This window comes from Giraffa tippelskirchi, chromosome 1 (assembly GCF_054371585.1).
Source record: "Giraffa tippelskirchi isolate mGirTip1 chromosome 1, T2T-mGirTip1v1.2.pri, whole genome shotgun sequence".
Lineage (NCBI taxonomy): Eukaryota > Metazoa > Chordata > Mammalia > Artiodactyla > Giraffidae > Giraffa > Giraffa tippelskirchi.
This window is the reverse complement of record NC_137275.1, coordinates 80,385,815-80,410,302: the sequence shown is the minus strand read 5'-3', so window position 1 is coordinate 80,410,302 and position 24,488 is coordinate 80,385,815. Positions and strand designations below refer to the sequence as shown.

General features: G+C 35.9%; 1 protein-coding gene across 50 annotated transcripts in view; it reads right to left on the bottom strand.

Annotated features, from left to right (window-relative positions):
• The window catches only part of PDLIM5 (PDZ and LIM domain 5), a 317,004-nt gene that overhangs the window by 74,974 nt on the left and 217,542 nt on the right, over window positions 1-24,488 (bottom strand). For 18 of the 50 annotated variants that reach the window (XM_081595125.1, XM_081595034.1, XM_081595147.1 and 15 more), the window contains 3 exons: window positions 22,776-23,194; window positions 12,932-13,104; window positions 12,270-12,306 (listed from right to left, as the gene is read on the bottom strand). In XM_081595125.1, coding sequence (XP_081451251.1) covers window positions 12,270-12,306; window positions 12,932-13,104; window positions 22,776-23,194 — 629 coding nt within the window. Of the gene's footprint in view, window positions 1-12,269; window positions 12,307-12,931; window positions 13,105-15,988; window positions 16,019-19,606; window positions 19,656-22,761; window positions 23,195-24,488 lie in introns of all 50 variants that reach the window. The other 32 variants (XM_081595262.1, XM_081595320.1, XM_081595254.1 and 29 more) reach the window with 6 other exon arrangements.

Sequence of the window (24,488 nt, the reverse complement as noted above, 5' to 3'; positions counted from 1 at the left end):
GTATTCTGGTCTGGAGAATTCCAAGGACTGTATATGTATAGTCCATGGGGTCACAAGGAGTCAGACACAACTAAGCGATTTTCATTTCACCATCATAATAAACACACCTTCACATAAAGGTAGAAAAACTTGGGCTTTTGAAACTTTCAATGTGATGGAAACATGTAAAACTGAATGGCAGTAAAAGATAGAAAATTAAGTCTTCCATCATGCGGAAGACTATTATCATTATCCCCAATTAATCTTTTTAAACTATAATTTCTTTTGAATTAAAAAAAGTAAGCTGTAGGAAGTGTCTCTAACACTGAATTTTAGTTAACAAAATAAGTTTCTTTTATTTTCTTGTTTAATTCAATAAAATAATTTTGAGCTATTTAAGGTTAAGAGAAAAGAATTTATCTAAACAGCATCATAACAGAAGCACTGCTAGTCTGATAAAACTTCTAAAGAACTTAGTGCATATTCTGTACTTTAAAAGTCAATGCTTGCTTATTACAAACACTGATTTTCATGAAACAACTTCATAAATATTAGTCTTCACAGTTAATTTGGAAAAAGTATCCAAGTATTTCCATAATTACACAGAAAATTAAACAATCTGTGTGTGAAAACAGAGTATATAGGAACTATGTTTCTTGCTTCAATAATCTACTTCTCTCACAAGGAGCTCAAGTGTAGTAATTACTTATGTTCAATAGATGGCGACTTTTACATTATAGTCATCAAACCAGTATTCGCATGTGTGCTGTGCTTAGTCACTCAGTCATGTCCGACTCTGCAACCCCGTGGACTGTAGCCCGCCAGGTTCCTCTATCCATGGGATTCTCCAGGCAAGAATACTGCAGTGGGTTGCCATGCCCTCCTCCAGGGGATCTTCCTGACCCAGGGATTGAACCCAGGTCTCCCACACTGCAGGCTGGTTCTTTACTGTCTGAGAAACCAGGGAAGCCCATAGGACAATATAATCAACCAGTAGAAAATGAAAGGAGATAAATTACAAACATCCCATATTTTGCAATAGACAATAATTACTATTTGGTTATATGCCCATTTTTGAACCTGTGGTCTTCTTTTCCAGGTTAACACAATACTTCGCAGGAATGCATACGATAATATTATCAGCTAAGCAATTCTATCTGCTTATTAACGTTCCATTTTTGCTTTTAAAAACTAGACTGTGCTGTGAAAGTCTTTGTGTTCTGTGTTTTGCGGCAAACCTGATTTTAACCTCATGAAAACATGTGAGATTATGAGCCAAGGAAATGATTCCTAACTTCTTTGTGTAGCTTTTGAATAATATTTTAGGTAATTTACTCAAATGACACATGTCCTAATAAGAATATACAACAGAGTCCAGTATATTTGTGAAAACAGCAATAATGAAGACATGCACAGGTTAGCAAACTGTGTTTCTTCATTAATCTATTTCTACACTTTCACTGCCGAGGGCCCGGGTTCAATCCCTGATAAGGGAACTAACATCCAACAAGCCGAGAGGCTAAATAAATAAATAAATTAAAAAAAATCTTTTATGTGGATCCTGTGAATATCTGTGAATAACCTAAAATGTTTTAAAAACTGGCTGTAAAATGAGCCTGTTTGGAAAAATTTATGTAGGTTCTGCTGTCTAAATTTTCAATGAATGTACAAAGGTGACAAGTTTCTGTTCAAGAAGTAACATCTGTTCTGATGGCCTTCAACTGAAAAATCACAGGGATATTAGTTAGTGCCAAGGGCCAGCCTAGAAGATTTTTTCCCCCCATAACCACTTCAGTTTTGTGTAATATAACTGGTGAATGGAGTTTGAACTGTTTTCTAGCTAAAGGGAGAGGCAGTCACTCTTCCCTTGGTGAGTATACTTAAGTCTTTAGAAATTGGGAAACCACATGACACATTAATTCTTCACCATAATCTGTGGAAAATCAGAACCCACCATTACTTGAACAAGAGGGAGAGAAAAAACAAAGACTAATGAAAGTATGTTTTGGTCATGATAATTTTAGAAATCTTTTTTGCTAAACTAAAATACTACTTTGGTGGTAGTTTGGTGGTTCAGTCGTTAAGTCATGTCTGACTCTCACAACCCTATGGACTGTAGCCTACCTGGCTCCTTTGTCCTTGAGGATTCTCCAGGCAAAAATACTGGAGTGGGCTGCCATTACCTTCTCCAAGGGATCTGCCTGATCCAGGAATAGAACCTGGGTCTCCTGCATTGCAGGCAGATACTTCACCGACTGAGTTAGGAGGGAAGCCCTCAAAATACTACTTTATACTTATTTATATAGACCTATGAAAGTGAAATCTTTACACTCCATGGACTACATGTTGGAATCTTTACAACTCCATGGACTATAGCCTGGAAGGCTCCTCTGTCCATGGAGTTCTCCAGGCAAGAATAATGGAGTAGGTAGCCATTCCCTTCTCCAGGGGATCTTCTATACATGCATAAAAAATTTTAAATTATTAGATAAATATTTTACTACATATAGTAGAAACTGAGAAAATAGTGAGTCAAGAAAAATCACCCTTTGTATGGTGCTTGACACAATGATGTATTTTAGGTATATATGTTTCTAAAAGAATTAACTTAAAATAAAATTATCTATGGCCTTCAATAATTCTCTATTATGGTAGGCCACATATTAATATTAGTTTTCAGTACATCTGATAATATGGAGGCTGTTTTTTTTATCAGTGTTTTAGATTATATTTTTAACTTGAAACATTTCCTTAGTAATGATAAAATTTCTGTTGGCTTTTCCAATTGGAGCACTAAGCATTTCACATGCCTATTTCTAACAATGGTCATTATTGTCACCTCACAGCAGTCACGGAGTTATTCATGTTAAAACAGACCCAAACCAGAAAGGAACATGGATTAACAAACAAATGTTCACTTAATATCTTCCACAGATATAGCAACAGATAATAGCAAGGGAAGAGAATCAACTTTGCCAGTTAGATTGCCCATAGCAAAACAATTCTCCTTCCAAGCAGCTTAGGTATGGCTCTATCTTACCCTCACTATAGATATTAATTCCTTGATATTCTTATGAAGCTTTGACCCTATTCTGAATTTTTACTCAATTAAAAGTTATGTAAAATCTGTTACAAACAATTTCTCTAAAACTGAACGGAGAATTGGAGAAATATGCAATTATATATAATTGGTACCATTAGTTAGTGCTGCTACTGCTAAGTCACCTCAGTCGTGTCCGACTCTGTGCGACCCCATAGATGGCAGCCCACCAGGCTCCGCCGTCCCTGGGATTCTCCAGGCAAGAACACTGGAGTGGGTTGCCATTTCCTTCTCCAATGTATGAAAGTGAAAAGTGAAAGTGAAATCGGTCAGTCATGTCTGACTCTTAGCGACCCCATGGACTGCAGCCTAACAGGCTCCTCCATCCATGGGATTTTCCAGGCAAGAGTACTGGAGTGGGGTGCCATAGTTAGTGCTAATTAGAGCCAAATATGGGGGTGGTGAAGAACACAAAAAGCTAGTGTTCACTTGTGTTCACAAAAAGCTAGCTTACACTCTAGTTATGGATATAGGACATGGAGACAAATACTTAGCATCCCAATCAGAAAAGGAGGCACCACAACAGAGATAACAATAGTACTTCCAACTGGGTCTAAGTCAGTGACTCTACTTTAGAATAGCTTTTTCTAAATGCTAATTTGTCAAAATGAATATTAGTATAGAAAGGTAGCTGGTGTGTATTATGGACTGAATTGTGTCCTTCCTCTAAATTCATGTTGAAGCCCTAACACCTAATGCAACAGTATTTTTGCGACAGGGTTTACAAGGAGGTAATTAAGGTTAAATGAGGTCATAATGGTTGAGGTTCTAATCCAAGACGACTGGTGTCCTCAAAGGAACACAAGAGACAGGCACCCATAGCTCTCACTTTTTGCGAGGACACAGAGACAAGCTGGCCAGCTTTCAGCCAGTCATGGCATGCCTCACCAGAAACCTACCCTGCTAGCACCTTGGTCTTGAACTTATACCTTTTAAAACTGTGAGAAAATTAATTTCTGTTGTTTAAGTCATCAAGCCTGGATATCTTGTTATAGCAGCCTCAGCTGACTAAGAAGGAGTTCATTAGAGATGAAGTTTACACTGTAACCACCCACTTGCAAATAGAATTTGTATATTTATATACAGTTGACCCTTGAACACACGAATCTGAACTGCACTGGTCCACTTACAAGTGGATTTTTTTTTTTACTAAATACATACTGTAGTACTACCCAATCTATCTTGGCTGAATCCAAGAATGCAGAACCACAGAAAGAGAGGGCTGACTGAAAAGTTATATGTGTATTTTTGACTGTATAGGAGGTTGGCACCCCCTACATTGTTCAGAAAGCAACTATGTTTATATACTTAAATATTTATGTTTACAAATACATTTATGTATAAATGTCTAGGAAGAAATAGCATGCCTATTAGAATACTTTCTCCCTTCAATTTATGTTACACTAAGACTTCTATATTCAAGGAGCTCAAATTCTAGTTGGAGATGTAGGATATGTAGACAAATATCTGTAACACAAATTAGAAAAGGAAGTGGGGGTCGGGGTGGGGCACTGTGGGTTAGAACCTGTGGCTAGAACGGCGAATAAGATGATCTTGGAAGAGAAGCATTTGCACTCGGCCCCACCGTCCTCAGTGGCATTCCACTGTTCTTTTGGGAAGATGATGCTTGGTTCTGTGGAATTATTCAGAGCACTTGAAGACACTTCTTCCCCTGGCCCCCAGTAGCACCCTCCTGTAATTGTGAGATCTCTGTTTATCCCATACATTTCCAAAGGTCACTCAGCAGCAGTATCCCTTCCAGGAGAGAAGAATTAGAGGTGAATTTTTAAAGATGTCCCTTGTGGCTCAGCTGGTAAAGAATCTTCCTGTAATGCAGGAGACCTGGGTTCAATCTCTGGGTTGGGAAGATCTCTTGGAGAAGGGAAGGCTACCCACTCCGGTATTCTGGCCTAGAGAACTCCATGGACTGTATAATCCATGGGGTAGCAAAGAGTCGGACAGGACTCAGCGACTTTCACTTTCACACTTTAAAGACGTAAAGGAAACAGCAGAGGTGTTCAAATAAAATGTATTATGTGGCTTATACATTTGATTCCAAAATGTTCCATATGGAAAATTATAATATAAAAAATTTATTAAGTACTGTTTATTAGTTACAAGATCTTATCACGTTTATTCAGAGTTAATTTTTTTTTGTTTTGAAGCTTATTTCATTAATTCATTCCTATAGCCCTGATTATATCTGATTGCTTTCTCCTTTTTTTTTTTGCCAGTAAAACTGCTTTATTTCAAGGATAAAAAATAAAACACTACAAACACCAAGGTAGGAAGTAAAAGTTATTTATAATAGAAATACCTTTACCTACTTATTACTCCCAGGGTATTTCTGATGTAATTGGCAAACAGACATCCTTTTCTCAAGGCAAAGAAAAGTAAACATATTTTTCTTTTGAATTCCACACACGTTTCAGGCTGCCCTAAACTGATCTTTCACTAATGATTTCCCTAAATGGTGTTTGTAATCTGGCCTGAGATGTAAGGAGAAGCAATGAGAAGTGTCCCAAAATGAATGATGAGAAGGTGAAGACCAGAACCACACTGAAGAGAACAGGTACAAGTGAGGTTCAACCTGAGATGTAACAGAGCCAGCGTGTACCCTCCAGTTCAGCCCTATCCGTGCTGCAATGGCCAGGCTTCCTCCCCACCCTCCCTCCGATCACTTCACTGCAGGTGGGCAGCTCCAGGAAGGCTTGGAACAGGGATGTCTACAGCTGCAGTGATATGTGAAAACCAAGACAGTTTTTTACACAGGACTAAACTGTCTAATTCATCACTAAATTATGAATAGAGCACTATATGCTACATTTCTATATATAAAAGTTTTGTTTTTAAGTGACTTTACGTGTGTTTCGGGGCATTCTGTTCCCTACAAATAAGTTGCAATATACATTAATGTCTCCCTTTTTTCATCTTCAATAGATCTCAATGGGAAATGCATTACATTGATCAGGGCTGGCACTAATTATGTGGAGTAAACTTTATTTACAAAGTTGATTACCTTCCTGATTCTTCATTTTCTAATTTTACTTGTAAGTGTTCAGGTATGATAATCACCTTTAAACTTTCCATTTAAAATGCTGTGGACAGTATTGGGAACATAATTTATTTGTCTATATGGATTAAGAGTTATGTTGTGTATCATGCTTCCCCCCTCACATACCACATTCTGGTCACACTGTTCTTTCTGTTTTGTATACTTGCTACGCTTCTTTCCACTTTGGGGTTTTCACACTTCTTTCCTCTGTCTTCAGCACTCATCCCAAGTCATAAAATCATCTGGTTGAATGAAGCAGGGCAAAGGCTAATAGAGTTCTGCCAAGAGAATGCACTGGTCATAGCAAAAACCCTCTTCTAACAACACAAGAGAAGACTCTACGCATGTACATCACCAGACGGTCAACACCGAAATCAGACTGATTATATTCTTTGCAGCCAAAGATGGAGAAGCTCTATACAGTCAGCAAAAACAAGACCGGGAGATGACTGTGGCTCATATCATGAACTCCTTATTGCAAAATTCAGACTGAAATTGAAGAAAGTGGAGAAAATCACTAGACCATTCAGGTATGACCTAAATCAAATCCCTTATGATTATACAGTAGAAGTAAGAAATAGATTTAAAGGACTAGATCTGATAGACAGAATGCCTGATGAACTATGGATGGAGGTTCGTGACATTGTACAGGAGACAGGAATCAAGACCATCCCCAAGAAAAAGAAATGCAAAAAAGCAAAATGGCTGTCTGAGGAGGCCTTATAAATAGCTGTGAAAAAACGGGAAGCGAAAGCAAAGGAAAAAAGGAAAGATATACCCATTTGAATTCAGAGTTTCAAAGAATAGTAAGGAGAGATAAGAAAGCCTTCCTCAGCGATCCATACAAAGAAATAGATGAAAACAATAGAATGGGAAAGACTAGAGATCTTTTCAAGAAAATTAGAGATACCAAGGGAACATTTCATGCAAAGATGGGCTCAATAAAGGACAGAAATGGTAGGGACCTAACAGAAGCAGAAGATATTAAGAAGAGGTGGCAAGAATACACAGAAGAATTGTACAAAAAAGTTCTTCATGACCGAGACAACCACGATGGTGTGATCACTCACCTAGAGCCAGACATCCTGGAATGTGAAGTCAAGTGGGCCTTAGGAAGCATAACTACGAACAAAGCTAGTGGAGGTGATGGAATTCCAGTTGAGCTATTTCAAATCTTGAAAGATGACGTTGTGAAAGTGCTGTACTAAATATGCCAGCAAATCTGGAGAACTCAGCAGTGGCCACAGGACTGGAAAAGGTCAGTTTTCATTCTAATCCCAAAGAAAGGCAATGCCAAAGAATGTTCAAACCACCGCACAATTGCACTCATCTCACACACTAGTAAAGTAATGCTCAAAATTCTCCAAGCCAGGCTTCAGCAATACGTGAACCGTGAACTTCCAGATGTTCAAGCTGGTTTTAGAAAAGGCAGAGGAACCAGAGATCAAATTGCCAATATCTGCTGGATCATCAACAAAGCAAGAGAGTTCCAGAAAAACATCTATTTCTGCTTTATTGACTATGCCAAAGACTTTGACTGTGTGGATCACAATAAACTGTGGAAAATTCTGAAAGAGATGGGAATACCAGACCATCTGACCTGCCTCTTGAGAAACCTGTATGCAGGTCAGGAAACAACAGTTAGAACTGGACATGGAACAACAGACTGGTTCCAAATAGGAAAAGGAGTACGTCAAGGCTGTATATTGTCACCCTGCTTATTTAACTTATATGCAGAGTACATCATGAGAAACGCTGGGCTGGAAGAAGCACAAGCTAGAATCCAGATTGCCGGGAGAAATATCAGTAACCTCAGATATGTAGATGACACCATCCTTATGGCAGAAAGTGAAGAAGAACTAAAGAGCCTCTTGATGAAAGGGTAAGAGGAGAATGAAAAAGTTGGCTTAAAGCTCAACATTCAGAAAACTAAGATCATGGCATCCGGTCCCATCACTTCATGGCAGATAGATGAGGAAACAGTGGAAACAGTGGCTGACTTTATTTTTCTGGGCTCCAAAATCACTGCAGATGGTGACTGCAGCCTTGAAATTAAAAGACTCTTACTCCTTGGAAGGAAAGTTATGACCAACCTAGACAGCATATTAAAAAGCAGAGACATTACTTTTCTAGCAAAGGTCCATCTAGTCAAGGCTATGGTTTTTCCTGTGGATAAAAACCATGGATATGAGAGTTGGACTATAAAGAAAGCTGAGCGCTGAAGAATTGATGCTTTTGAACTGTGGTGTTGGAGAAGACTCTTGAGAGTCCCTTGGACTGCAAGGAGATCCAACCAGTCCATCCTAAAGGAGATCAGTCCTGGGTGTTCACTGAAGGACTGATGTTGAAGCTGAAGCTCCAATACTTTGGCCACCTGATGCGAATAGCTGACTCATTGGAAAAGACCCTGATGCTGGGAAAGATTGGGGGCAGGAGGAGAAGGGGACGACAGAGGATGAGATAGCTGAATGGCATCGCCGACTTGATGGACATGGGTTTGGGTGGACTCAGGGAGTTGGTGATGGACAAGGAGGCCTGGCGTGCTGCGGTTCATGGGGTCGCAAAGAGTCGGACAGGACTGACTGAACTGAACTGAGCTGAACTGACTCCTTTTCCTCCCTCAGGCAATGCCATTAAGGTCATCTCCTCAATGTGTACATGTGTGATAAGGTGCTCAAGTCATGTGCTCTTTGCCAGGCTCCCCTGTCCCTCCACACAATTTAAGTGATCCCACCCTGTCTAAACCAGATTTCCTTTATATCAACTTACTATCTTGGTAACTCAATTATCACAGATTATCTTGTTTACATTTTTATCTGCTATTTACTCCTGAATCCTTAGCACATAGCAGTTCCCGGAATTCAGTAACTACTCGTGTGAAAGAATGAAAGTAGGCAACAAATAAATATTTACAATTTATAATATTTTAAATATATACCAGCAACTACAACAACTGCAAAGTTATTTGGGGAAATCAATTCATCCTACATTTCTGAAAAATTAAAACATGAATAAAAGAAAACTCTCTTTCTTAACATCACAACTTTTATTAAACAAGCTCTCTAGGTCTGTTTTTATCTGAGTTTTCCTAAAGGGCATAAGAATGTACAAAATGAGTAGGTTTTTGTCTCCACAAATAATTGTTTTTCAAGGTAACAAAAAAAAAGATTGACTATGTGGGAGTCATTCTATCTTCTGGCTGTTAAAATATTAAAAGAAAAATATGGTGAAAATTCTTAAGAGTAACATATCCAATTTTACATGAAAAACAAGCCTGTTGATAAAGAAAGTCTGTTGAAAAGAGGCAAACAAAAACAAGCTATAAATTAGGTCACTAGACTTACAACAATATTTTTGCAAGACATTTTTATAATTTTTGGCTAGCTTTTAAGCTTGGAATATAAGATGTCCCAGGAGATTAACTGAGCACAGGAATTCAACCTCTGACAGGGTCAAACAGAATATCCTTTGCAATCCATCTATTTACCCGCATACTCATATGGATCACTCCATTTATCTAAATCTATGGTTTCAATGAGACATTAAGTATTTTATTTTTATTAGGTATGGTATTAAAACTCTACTTTTCAATGGCACCTATTTCAAGTTATATGATTTTACATACATATGTTCTCTTTTCTTTATTAAGGAAAAATTATTTTCTTTATCTAAAACTCTCTTTCTAGTAGCTCTTTCTCTCAACTCTGAAGTTTATTCTAGAAATCTGATTCTTGTAAGATACCATGTTTACTCTACCTAAGACCATTTATTTTCATGAGAACTTGACTTTTTTCAAGCATCATCCCCTGAGATTAGTGTAGAATTATAGGGTATATGAAAACCTGGTCTAAGAAAATAGGTTTTCTTATAGAGGCCAGAGACACAGTAGCAATTGGGACTGATGTCAGAAACATTAAATCATAAGCAGCATCTGAAGAACTGATACAATTAAAAGAAAGAAAAGTATTGTAGTACAAATGAACACAGATAAATCCTAGAATTATTTTTAAAAACACATTTGGCATGCCAAATTTAAACAGTAATCACTAACTGAAATTAATGTTAGTTTCTCCAAATTATGAGGCAGTTTCCCTATCCTACAATGACATTAAAATCAAGAAAACCTGGAAAAATAAAAATGGAACCTTGATTGAAGACAAAGATGCTTCAGTAATAATTTTCACACAAACCTAATTCTATGTTGTGCCCCAACCTATTCTTACCTGTTTCTCACATAAGATGTTATATAAAATAATGTAACAATGCACAGAAAAAATATGTTTCTTTGTCATATTCTATGCTCACATTTTAGCACTCTCACAAAATTAAAAAAACATATTCCAAAATAATATCAAGAGGAATATTTATTTTACCCAAGTGGTACTGTAAAGTCTTAGATAGTTAGTTACTAACTTCAAGGAAACAAAAAACAACTACAAAACTAAGTTAAAGGCAACTTTATTACAATACTTTTCCAAACTTCAAAACGCATTCATTATTGAATTTAATCTAATATATAATACATTATATTACAAGATAGAAAGCATTTCTCGTCAGATATTTAGCTTGCATGTATCTCCCAAAACAGAGATTCCTAGAAAGAGCAACAATGCACAATTGTTTATATCACTAAGTAAACTATTGCTCTGATGTCACGTAAAGAATCATTCATATTGCAATTTATTTTATGTTCATTTATCCTGTTTTAGAAATAAAGCAAAGCTATCTTGTCTATATGTTACTAGTTAATACCTAGAAGTTGTTTATACCCTAAACATAACCACAAGCTTAGAGATACTTCCTTTGGTAGAGAATAGGACTTTTAAAACTAACCACACCAAAACAGCACTTTATTTCCCCACTGCAAATAGGGGCAGAATTCTCTTCTTTCCTTTTTTAGGAGCCAAATCTGGGCCTCCTGCTCTTCAGACAGCCATCATCAATAGCTCTTCCTTTAAAACACACCCAAATTATAATAAACTCTATTCTAATAAAGTCATTTCTATTTTATCTTGCCTCTATATTTGCTTACTTAGAAGCGTTTACAACCCACTTTGAACATTACATAATAATGAACTTAAAAGTAACCTTGGGAAATGTTTTAATAACATAAAGAAAGTATTCTCCCAATTACACAAGGACATTACTTGCTCATCTGCCTCTGCTTCAACCAACCAACCCAACTCTACTTATGAAAAGAATTCCTTTTCCAAGGTTACTCCCATAAAAACAATAAAAACATATGTAAATCCATTGACTCAATCTAGCTCCTTACTGTTCTCTCTTGGTTTAACATTTGTGGGCTACCAAATAGCACAAAACATGTTCATCCTCCTTGTTTTTGAAACATCAGGAAATGGTTAGAAAAGTATAGAGAGGTTCTATTTTTTCTTCCATAAGGCAAATTTAATACAGATTTGGCTAAGAAGTTGGAGAAAAAGAACAAGTGAATGAAAAGGTATGTGCTGCCTGCTGGGGGAGGGGGGGGCAAGCCTCAGAAATCACTGTACGTTAAGAGCACGTGCTGAAACTTCATGGTGCCAGTCACGTAATTTTGTGTATTTGGGACTAAAGACGTGAAGGGGTATCTTTTCCCTGTGGAAATAAAAAGAAAAGAAAAAAGAGAAAGAGATTGATAGAAGAGTTGTAAGAAAGAGAAAGAAAAGTTTCTACATTTAGATCACCATGCAGAAAACATGCCTTCTAAAAGCTTAATCTCACAGAGCTGTTTGATTTAATAGCAAAGATGTTAAGAGTAGAGCATTTTTAGAAATATGGAAATTAATCTATAGACCCCTCTTGGAAACTTCAATTTTTGTTCCCCAAATAAAGCAACTGCAAGACACATGAACTCATTCACAGAGATCTGCAGTGTTAGCAAAGCACCCCCAAACATACCCTTCTGCCCACTTACTTTGATACTGAAGAAAACAGGCCGCAGACAAAAAATTCAGACATTATCAACTAAATGAAAAACCTCTAAATCGTGTATTTAAGTACCACAAAAGGCACCCAAGTTAAGCCCCTAGTTGTAAAGACAAAATGCCATACTATTCCCTTGAAAAGGTGAAAAACAAAAACAGAGACCATTCATAAAAGGAAAGCATTCAATTTACAAAAAAATGGACCACTTACTTTGCCTTCTTTGTATGATCAGCTTCAGACTCTTTCACTGAAATAAAATAAGCAATGTCCAACGTCAGTTAGCTTTTTTAACTTTTAAGCAATTACCTTTATCAATTAATACCAAATGGTTAAGTTACCAGAGCCACTAAAAAATTCCTTATCACTATACTGTTATTGACTGTACTGTAGTTAGTACTACAACTATTAATATTTCTATACTTTTTTAACATAACTCTTCTGGACTGGCTGCTTATTTACAGTACCACTGCTGCTAAGCTGCTGCTAAGTCGCTTCAGTCGTGTCCGACTCTGCGTGACCCCATAGACGGCAGCCCAACAGGCTCCCCGGTCCCTGGGATTCTCCAGGCAAGAACACTGGAGTGGGTTGCCATTTTCTTCTCCAGTGCATGAAAGGGAAAGTCGCTTAGTCGTCTCCGACTCCTAGCGACCCCATGGACTGCAGCCTACCAGGCTCCTCCATCCATGGGATTTTCCAGGCAAGAGTACTGGAGTGGGGTGCCATTGCCTTCTCCGTTACAGTACCACTAGGCATAATGTAAAAGCAAACTGTTTCAGGAATATTACTATTTCCAGTAACTGTCCAGCAGTCTAAACGCTACTCTCTGTGGCAAAAAAATGTTCAACCCTTAGAATCCCTAGCTATTTACTTACAATGTTCAGTCCCAGTGATCTGGGCAAGGATTCGGAAAGAACGAGACTGAGTCGTTCCAGTCCTCGGACGCCAGTCTTCAGTATCCTCAATCAGTCTCTTCTTGCTGGCATCGCTGTGAGTAGGTATGTGATAAAACTCGGTATTACGATCCATAATGTGTTTTCTTGGTGGGCTAGAGTTAAAAAGGAAAAAAAGAAAAAGATTAAAATATTTTTAATTACATTAAGGCTAAAATATCCCCTCCCATATTATTTATAAGTTATACATTTAAGCCTCAATGTTCCTTTTGTATATTTTGCTTTTTTCAAGTATGTGTGACGTGTGTGTGCATGCTCAGTCATGTCTGACTTTCAGGTATACTCACATTTTTTTCTTTTAAAAAAAAGCATCCTTTTAAAAAGTATACTAGGCTTTTTAAGTTTAAAAAAAGGTACTTATATGATAACATAAAATTATAGTATAAATGTCTATTCAACAGAAAGGTTACCGTTTGGGTGGGATTTTCCTTTTAATTGACAGAAGAAGGCAGCAGAAGAGAGATTTCCAACATGAAGAAAAGGAAAAGAAAAGAATAAGAAAAGAAGGAAAATAATAAGAAACTGCAAAGTCTACAGTAATTAAAATCAAACAATTCAAAATTACTTGTATTATTCATCTTCTGGCTAAGAAAACAGATATGAATTATATTCCCAAGCATGGTTAAATACCCCTATGCTGCTAAAATGTGTTGGCTTTCACAAAATTAAATGATCCTTTCATCACTAGGCCCAAGAGCCACAAATAATTTAGTACAGGCCAAATCAGCAATTCCAAACACAATTTTGAAAAGGATCAGAACTGTTATTTTCAACAGTACTCTCATTTATGTGTACAGATATCCCTCACCCTAAACAAAGTTAGGTGCAGGATCATCAATGTGAAGAGATGTAGTGTTACACAAATGAAATGAAAACGAATGAAATATTTATCAGAAGACCAAGATACAAATCGTGGCTCTGTCACTTTTCAAATACATAATTTTGGACAAGTCAATCTCACTGAATCTCAATTTTTTCATTTATAAAATAAAAATATCACACACAAAGTAGCACTGTCTTCAGGGTTAAATGAAATGATATATATAAAAGAATTTGCAAACTACAGAGTTCAAGAACCTTGAATGTGCTAAGAATATTCATTTTTCTACTAAGAAAGCATAAATATTAAGGAATTTACAATGTACCTTATTTTAACACTTTAAGATCTAGGTAACTTTATAAATACTCCCCCTTCTCAACATCTCCAGGCAAAATAGGATAAATACTAGTGAACTTTGAGTTTCAACTCAGAAGAGAAATAGGAACCTGAGTATGAACTAGCAGACACCCAGCACAAGATCCAAGCAGAGAAAGTGCCCTCAGAGTGTCAGATATGCATGGCAACATCTGTTAGATTAACTCACGGCTAGAAAATCACATTGCTGTCAGGATGCCACACGACTGCTGTCATTTTAACAGGGATACAATCAAAACCTGTCACAGTACACATTTTTGCCCCAGTGACATGACAGAATTAATGTTAACTCTAGCTGTGCAGTCAGACGATAGTTCTAAGCATACATCTTCTATTCAGTATACATTTTATGCAAGTTATTTAACTTCTCCAAGTTTCAGTATTTCCCTTCTAAGAAATGGGGATTTTATCTACCTGAAAGGGTTGTTTTGAGAAATAATAAGATAGGTAAAGTAGGTAAAATGCTTTCCGGAGTAGGTAACAAAAAGTAATCACATAATGGTGTTCTTTTATGATTACTAGAAAAATTATCTGCAATGCATATTCTAAGACTATAAATCATCTAGAACTTCCCTGGTGGCTCAGACTGTAAAGAATCTGCCTGCAATGCAGGAGACCCTAGTTCCATCCCTGGGTTGGGAAGGGAATGGCTACCCATTCCAACATTCTTGCCTGGAGAATTCCATGGACAGAGGAGCCTGGTGGGCAATAGGAATATATATATTTATAGATGTATATAAATCATCTATATACACATAACAGAATAGTATTTATATACAATACTAATAATAGCATTTTAATACTATTAATATTTAATGATATTTAATTGTAATTCAAATTATTATTTATGATAAAATTTCAATAACCTGGAAGTGAAATACCTGAAATACCTTTTACTAATAGTGAATAAAATCTCCTAGTTCTTTTATAAATCATTTTTTTAATTAGAAAATAACATTATTTCATAAATACACTGTCGCTGACAGATTCCTAAACAGACACTTTACCTTATGCGATTATTTGAAAAACTTTATTTTTAAGCTACTAAACTTATAGTTTTAAATTTCTCTATAATCAGTAAGTGTTGTTTACTCTTAAATGGTGCCAGTTGCAGGTATTTTATACTCTATAAAAAGTTTGGATTATAAAAGTACAAAAGAAAAAAATGTCTAAGACACTAAGATTAATAAAATGACACCACTTAAGAATATTTTTTAGCTATGACACACTTGAAAAAGTATAGCACATCTTAGACTCTGTGACATTCACCACAGCTTAAGTTCTGTGTCAAGTGATAGAAAGTTTCTAAACATTTACTGGCTTTGACACTTTAGACTCTTATGATTATGATTAAATAAGGGAATAATATGAATAAGTTTACTTTTTAAATTCATTTGGGATAGAACATAAACTTAACTCTCAAGAGCAAATAATTTATTTCAAAATAGACATTAAAAGTAGCAAGTTTATTCAAATTTAAAAAAAAATATTAAACAAGGGAGGCCCCACCTACATCTCTGACTCCAGTATCTGCTGTCTATAATACCTATCCATCTTCCTGAAAATTTAGCCAAGCTTTTCCACTGCAGAAGTGTGGGTTTTCTAAACACACCCACTAATTCATATGAAGTTCTCTAACGTGAAAAACAAGTTTCCTAGTTCCCTCAGCATATCTGAAAATGCTAAGCAATGAGAAGACACTAATAAAATTTCCTGATGGTGTTAAGTTGAAAGCCAGATGAAAAGTTACAGAGAGACAACGATGAAAATTAGAAAGAAACCACTGATTAGGTACTTACACGGTGCCAGGGTTACTGGAGGAGGAATAATACACACAAAAAAAGATGTGATAGAGGGGAAAAGACATTGAAGTTCCCAGGATGATGGAAAACATAGATGAGGCCAAAAAAAGAAGAAAAAAATGAAATAACAAAATTCAAAACACTGAATTTACATGAAAATTAAGATGTTACACCAAACATCATGCTTCAAAATAATTATGTAAAAGGCAGACAAACAAAAATGAACAAATGTTAGTTGAAATTCTATTACATTGTTATTATTTGGATAACAGTTTTATCTATGCTGCTTGTTTCCAAAAACACTGAAAAATAATTTGTGTGTTAATGCTAGATCAAGCCTCAAGTTACTAATACCAAGAAAGAAAGATCTAATATTTAAAATATTTTCTTTGTTGTTGTTTAGTTGCTAAGTCGTGTCTGACTCTTTGGCAACCTCATGGACTGTAGCCCGCCAAGCCTCCTCCACGGGATTCTCCAGGCAAGAATACTGGAGTGGGTTGCCATTTCCTTCTCCAAGGGATTTTCCTGACCCAGGGATCGAACCTGTGTCTCCTGCACTGCAGGCAGATTCTTTACTACTGAGCTACCAGGAAGCCCCAAATATTTTTTTCTAGGTTTCTATAAAATTTATTTTATCCTACAATGTGGCTAACAAAAGTCAGAGATTAAAATATAAATTAGATGTCAGATGTAGAAACAGATCATTTTAAACTCACTTTTAAAATCAGAGCAGAAATAAATAAAAAAAAAATTTAAAAAAATAAAATTAGAGCAGACTAAGAAAATCTTTCATTCTCACATAATATAACAAGTATATATTAACAAGTATAGTCTTCTCAGATGAATTATTCTGAACCATACATTGCAAAGGAATGATACATTTTTGAAAATTTCCTCTTATTTTTTTAAAATATGGCAATTATGATGAAAAACATATGAAGCACTGGGTCATTAATAATGGGCTATTACTCAATTTTCATACTCTCCCCTGTCTATTATTACCACTGCCTTCATGCACAAGCAAATCCCAGGAAGTTTAGAACTGATTTGTAGGAACTCCAGAGTGCTATATCAGCAGCAGCATAATTGCTGCCCAGAAAGGCATGTCTGCTAGATGGTAAAGAACTAGGTTAATAACATCTAAAGAGGGAAAATAAAATTCATTCACATAGCCTATTAAGTATCGAATCATTAAAAAGAAATATATTCACATTCCATTATATATAAAGAAGACAAGTATTAACTCTATATAGTTTCTCAACACATTGTTGAATCAATTCTACTACAATAAAGTTTAGTCAGAGTAAGTAAAAATTCACTATAAATGTAGTAAGAAAAAGTGCCTACCGCTTTGAATGCTAAGACTGTACAGTGAAGCTAAGCTGTATTTCCACATCAAAGTCAGTGTCATAAACTCAAGAGAGGGCTGAGTTTTGCTGAGTGGGGGTGAGACACGGGATTAAGTTAATCTCAGTAATTTATGGGTATTTACTCTTCTCTAAGCCTTATTATTCAATGCAAAGTATTCTCTCCTCTGCCTTGATACTTCAAATAGTAGAGAAACAGTTCTGCAAAATAACCTCCTCTGACCAGAATAAAATCTTAGGAATATATTTGAACATTGCAAAGTTTGAGAAACAAGTTTTATGTCAAAATGAAGTTGTGGGGGTAGAGGCAGAATATTCTATGATGTGGTGAGGGGTAAGCAGAAGAGGGTTGATTGGTTAAAGTCTAAAGATGTCAATTTTAATATGCTGAAAAGGTATTTTCATGAATTTTAGAAAGTGTGCCCAAGTGGAACAGCCCATCATACAACACAGTGGCATCTGTGCCAATGGGGCAGTCAGACTGACTTGGCTTTTCACCCTGGCTATGCTGCCCACCCCTCTATGCCTGGACAAGCTGCAACCCCCAGGAGCTTCTTTTCCCTCAACAGTGAAACAGACTACATTCTCTATCTTTGGATAGAGATCCAATGGATACTTCTCTATCTTTCAGACTTCCGTAGGGGCATATGTTTACATGCTCTTGAAAGCACTTTGAAAACTATAAAAATTTGTCGTTAGAAAAGATCCTCCAGCTGCTCAACATAAAAAAAGTGCCATTAAACCCAACTGTAGTTTATGCATGTTATTCATTCATGTAGTTTCAATTCACTCAATTTATCAAGACTATAACCATTAAAAACAAATACTAATTCAAAGTAACAGAAATAAGTTCAGGTCACAAACAGGTAACAGAGCAAGGCACACCAAAATTTGGCTCCAAAAATCCCTAGGCTCCAATCTTAGCTCTATCACTTACAAGCTGCATGCTTAGAAAATTAAGTAACGTCTCAAGGTTCAAAGTTTAAATAAGAATTCAATCATATACTGCAGTTAAAAACATATAGCACAATGCATAGTAATATTTAGTAATTTAATGAATATTATCCTTGAATTTTAAAAAATATACATTTAACCTAAATGCGGTTATTTTTTCAAGTCCCATTTTCCCCCTTACAAGTCAAATTATTACACTGGAATCTTATAACTAGTGAAAGCCTTTGTACACTGGTGTATAATATTCTTATATGACTGTAACATGTTCCTTGAAGTGAAGTGAAGTGAAAGTCGCTCAGTCATGTCCAACTCTTTGTGACCCCATGAACTATACAGTCCATGGAATTTTCCATGCCAAAATACTGGAGTGGGTAGCCTTTCCCTTCTCCAGGGGATCTTCCCAGCCCAGGTATTGAACCCAGGTCTCCCACATTGCAGGCGGATTCTTTACCAGCTGAGCCACATGGGAAGCCCTATTCAATTACTGAGATCATAACCATACTGGAATAAAGTTGCTCTAATTTAATAATAATAATTATTATTATTCAATAGCTAATTCCCTCAAGTGTGTCTAAGATATTCCATATTTTCAATTCTACTCTAGAGTACGATGATAAGGAAATTGCAGCATATGCTCAGAATGATCATAACACACAATTAAGTTCTTGTCTAATGTGATTTTTATCAACTTTAAAGCTAGTAATCACTAGTTTATCATCAATACCAACAGACACAAAATTTTGACATTATACCACAGTGATTTCCAAAGTCTATGCCAACCACCTGTGACATTTAACTAGTTGCAAAGGTGTACAGACCTTCTTTCAGCCAATGACACACAACTGCACACATAGAGTTCTACGTCTTTCAGCAACACTGGCTGAAAAATCAAAAAGGTTCTTAGAGATTTTACCTGGGAAGTACTGGGTTTTGATATGAATTTGGAAATCAACTCAGTTTTATAATATAGACTATTCACTAGTGGCACATGTATTTATACTTTCTCTTCTGTGTTTCTCGTCTATCAGTCTTGACTGCTACAGATTACCTGCAACATAACCTCTTGTAAACTGTTAAACAGCAAACCCCACATATACTTCATGATGAAAGTTAAACACTGCTATTTATTACCATAAAGCAATTCACCACAACATAGCAATGCAAACAAAACTTATTGAAAAGACTAAATGTGGTTATTCTAAATTATAGCTGTTTTGCAAAATTTAACTTAATTTTGCAAAAATCGGGCATTCATGCTGTTTACTCATATATAAATCACCATATTTCCTCTCCAGTAATGTGGATACTAACTTTGTCACTTTTGTGTTCTGCAAAGAGAAAAGCATTAAAAATGTTACTACCATATCATATTTTGTATCTTCCAAGGCCAGGTTCATCAAAATACCACATACCAACTGTTAGAAGAGACTGCAGTCCAATGAAATTAAAATTAATAAAGAATGTATAAAAGACTTACCTCTTGAAAGCAGTGGCACATTATAATGCAAGAGCATATGGAAAGGAAAAAGGTAAATCACTTGAACTACTTGATGTAAAATAGATTCCCTTCCAGTTTGGAATATAAAACTCCATTTTGCTCTAAGTAGAGTAAGAAGAGTAGTAAAGAAAATAGTAAGCCAAGACTACAAATTCATATATGAAGAAGATGGACTAAAAATTTCTAAAAAGTGCCTTGTTCCATTATTATTTGTAAGAAGGAACAGGAATGCTAGCATAGTGTTATTAATATTCTAAAAATATCAACACAGTTGTTAGATTTCATACTATTAGGATAACTATTTCTCAGTAATGATTCATTATTCATAAGCACTTGTGTCTTATGTTTATTATAAAACTAAATAAATTTGAGTGGGACACCTATAAAAACTAATAGTCCTCCTGCTTTGAATAAAAACATAATCTATCAATTTAACTTTACATTCTTGTAAACTCCTAAATTTTTGGTTACTGGCACTTAGGTTTTAAAATAAAGAATAATAAAAAGTAACAACTCTCAACTGTGGAAGACATTTGTTGCAATCATTTGTAACACTATAAAAATATGGAAAATTCAATAATCACACACTTAGTAAAAAGGTTGACAGTGATTTCAGGAAAAGAGTTTGACACCTGATGCAGGAAATATATTCATTAGTAACACAAAACACCTGCTTTTCAAAATGACATCACTGACTAGTAAATAGTAAAATGTGAGATTTATTTTTGATTTCTCTGACCTAAATGTAGTAAGAGAAACAGCAGAAAGAGCACTGCAAATTTGTCTATAGAATTTCACAAACAACACACTTTTGTTTTCATAGTAATCAAGTTTTCATTGTGCTAACACATCGGGTCAACACCTGAAATTAAGCTACTTTTAAATGCAATTAATTTGCAAATGCAAAGCAGTAACTTGCTTGTTAATGATGCAAAATATGTAATAGTCCCTTTTGTCCTGAATCTTGGACAGTGCAGGACACCGTGTGCTCAATAACTACATGTCAACTGACTAAGAAACCACTGTAAAGTCCCTGTAACTATATCACTGCCTACAAAGTTGAAAATAATAAGTCATTTCAGGAATCACCAAAGCTATACCGATAAAACACAAAGTTTCAGCTTGGTGTTTTCAATATAATAGTTCTCTGTAACCTCAGTTTTGCTTTTATCTCTACAATTTTCTATTAAGAAGCCTTCTTTATAAAATTTTATGAAATGTTAGGAAGGAGAAAAGATTTTAACTTAAACATTTCCTTCAAAAGAAGTATTTTTTTCCCTACTGAACCTGGAATTTAACAAACAAAATAAACTTCTGCTTTTAGTCTTCCATGAGACTAGCATTTGATAGGCAGCATCTGTCTTTTCAAGGGGCTTCCCAGATGGGTCAGGAGTAAAGAATCCACCTGCAACGCAGGAGACACAGGCTCGATCCCTAGGTTGGAAAGATCCCCTGGAAAAGGAAATGGCAACCCACTCCAGTATTCTTGCCTGGGAAATCCCATGGACAGAGGAGCCTGGCGTGCTACAGTTCACAGGGTTGCAAAGACTCAGACACAATTGAGCACACACACATCTGTCTTTTCAAGGTATCTACTCTGATTACTCTAAAATCTATTATCTTAAAATAGACAAATCAGAAAAATGACAACCAAATGCACCTCAACACTACATACTATTTATCTTCCTCATATAAAAGAAATAACTTTCTTTGAAAGGCACTAGTTTTCCTCAGTATATACATCAAAACTTTCAAAAGTCACTCACAACCACAAAACCACACATAGGGCCCAGGAGCTGTCCTTCCAGACCTGCTCCTTTCTCTCAGCAGCAGCCTGGAACCCTGCCACCTTCTTTTTCAAAGCCCCCAAGTTGCCATGGGAGCAGTCCTATGAAAGCACAGCCCCTTCATTACGTGAATTAAAATTCAGAAGGGATTATCTCAGAAAGGACCTAACTACACAATTATTTTAATTATATTTTCCTGGGAACTGACATTGGTTAAAAATAATCACGCATGCAGATTATTTCCTTTTAAAAGACACTTTTGTCACAATAAATCTGATCAAAATGACTTTACAGAAATGACTTTGGTTTAAACGACAGTAACTAGATTCCAAAAATAAAATAACCATCTATAAATGATGGCTACTGAAAACAGACTTTAATTTTTAAAAAATCTGTGCCACAAAAAAAGAGGAAAATTTTAAGGAATGGATTCTCAGAAAGTTATTGTAACATTATATATTTAGTGTCCACTGCTTTAAATCTATTCATTTTAGAAAAATGTTTACAGTGTTACAATGAAAGTATTCTCTAATTTGCTGCTGATGTTTTTAAGCATCCGTTATGTTACTGTCCTCTCATTACTGTTTGCTTTTAAAGACTAAATTTTAGCATAAGTTTATCTGAAAAGAATGTGGCTTAGCTAGCTGACCTAAGCTAATGCATCATACACAGACATGAGTCAAAACTAAATGTGTTTTCTGTCTTCAGAATACTTCCTAGAAAAACAGCTTCTTACAAGCTTCTCATTTCCTCTCTCTGTCGCATGAGATACATAAGCTGACACAACTGCAACCATTCTATTTCAACTTTTGGTGACTCATAAAAGAATGGAAAAATTGAGAAAGATTCAAGATTTGCCTTGCATTATAAGGGCCAGCTGCTCCACGTTGTTCCAGACTTGAAGAAAAAGTTACAGAGTCCGTTACATGATTTATAACAGGTGAAGATGCATAATTAGGCTTGGATTAACCTATAATTGCCTTGCAGAGACTGCTGTATTGTATATAACATAAAGCTACATTACATGTTAATGAAGCAAATGAAACTTCATTTCCCTTCTTTCAGAGAACAGCTGATTTGGGGGTGGGTGGAGATGAAGTGTTGCCTGGAAATTGCCTGAAAGAAGAGTTTGATAAGAGCAGAAAGCACCCTCGGCCACCTACCCATTTTGCTGTTTACTGTCACCCTGGGATCCTCTTCTCTGTCCCTCCGCTAGCTCCTGGGCAGTCTCGGCACACACGCTGGTGACTGTGGGCTGCCGTGGGACATTAACTGCAGGTTTACCAGCGCTCAGTGCAGATGACCGCTGGTCAGCACTAAGATTGGTATTAGCATGCGGTCCAGATGCAGCGAATGGGGGAGAAGTGACAACGGCCACGGGTGGAGGGGAAGCATGTGATGAAGTGGTCGCGTGGGCTGGGGTGAAGGCAGACGATGGTGATGGGATGGATGTGACTTTTGGTGAAGATACAGAACCAAAGGGCCGCGGGGCCTTATTGTAGGCCATGTTGGTTGTGGAAGTGACTTTGGACACAGCAGGAGATGGAATGGGCACAGGTTTAACTACTTCTTTAGGTTCTCCCTATGTAAAATAAAAATAAACATACACAAAACACGGCAAAGACATGCAAAATAGATCCACCGAAAAGAACACACAGCTAGTTTGTAAAAAGACAAACACAATTATGTTAGCAGGCCAAACTTTACACATTTCCAGATAAAAATAATGAGCTGATAAAATATTAGCATGCATGCTAACAGGTCTCAACATGCATAACACAGATGCACATACTGAGTAGATAAATTTTTTTTAAAAAATGAAAGGAGTTCAAAATATTTAGGAAATAGATTAGGAAAGTTATCAAAAAGCCTAAAGGTCAACATAAGTGCCAATTTAGACATATTCCAAAGGAAAATTTTTTAATACCCCACAGTAAACAAAACATCACTAATCAAAACATTTATTTTAAAATATCCAGAGTCTCAACTACAATTCCATCTTTCAAACACGTTTAATTACTCTCCAGAGTACAATTATTTGATTCATGCAGAAGCAGCTGGACATTTCTAATTCTTCAATTAAAAAAAAAAAAGGAATGTTCATTTTCATCTAATTCAGAAATGTGAACATTCTAATTATTTTGATTCAAGAAATTGCTCCTTAAAAATAAAACACAAAACAAATGAAACAAAATCAATCCTTTCCCTTTTCTACAGTCCACCTATTTCTCTCTCTGGAATGTTTTGAGATATCGCTAAAGATGGAATAAAATTCTTCCCATTTCCAAAATAAATATTCAAAAGTAACACGAGAAAAAAAAAAAGATCTTAAATGTTTCTTCATAGACATCAAAGAAAAAAATAACAACTAAGAAAGATCAGTTCCACCTAAAATTAACAGAATTTGTGTTTGCAAACCCCTATCGCAAAGTGTGAATTTAAAAATAAAACCAGTTTAATCTTCTATGATGAATTCAAGAATAAGTCCTTATCATCCCAAAAGAAAAACAATCGAATTCTTTAAAAGTACATAATGGTAGCTCTATTATGTTTAATTTAAAGGAAGAAAAAGTAATCTAATTTTACAGAAATAATAAAGCTGAGGGAGATAAAGTAACTTAATGCCTCAGGGAATCAATATGAGCAAATTCACTGAATAGGCACAAGTAAAATTAAGGAGAAAACCCCTCAAAGCACAAAACCAGATGTAAATGAACAATGATTTGGGACAATTTGAAGATATATATATATAAGAAAAAAAAGGGTACTTGCCAAAAACCTAATCCAAGAATACTCTGAAAACATAATTTAAAAATGTAATTTAATATTACCAGTCAACTTCATTAAAGACTTATTGTGACATTCATTTTTGTAAC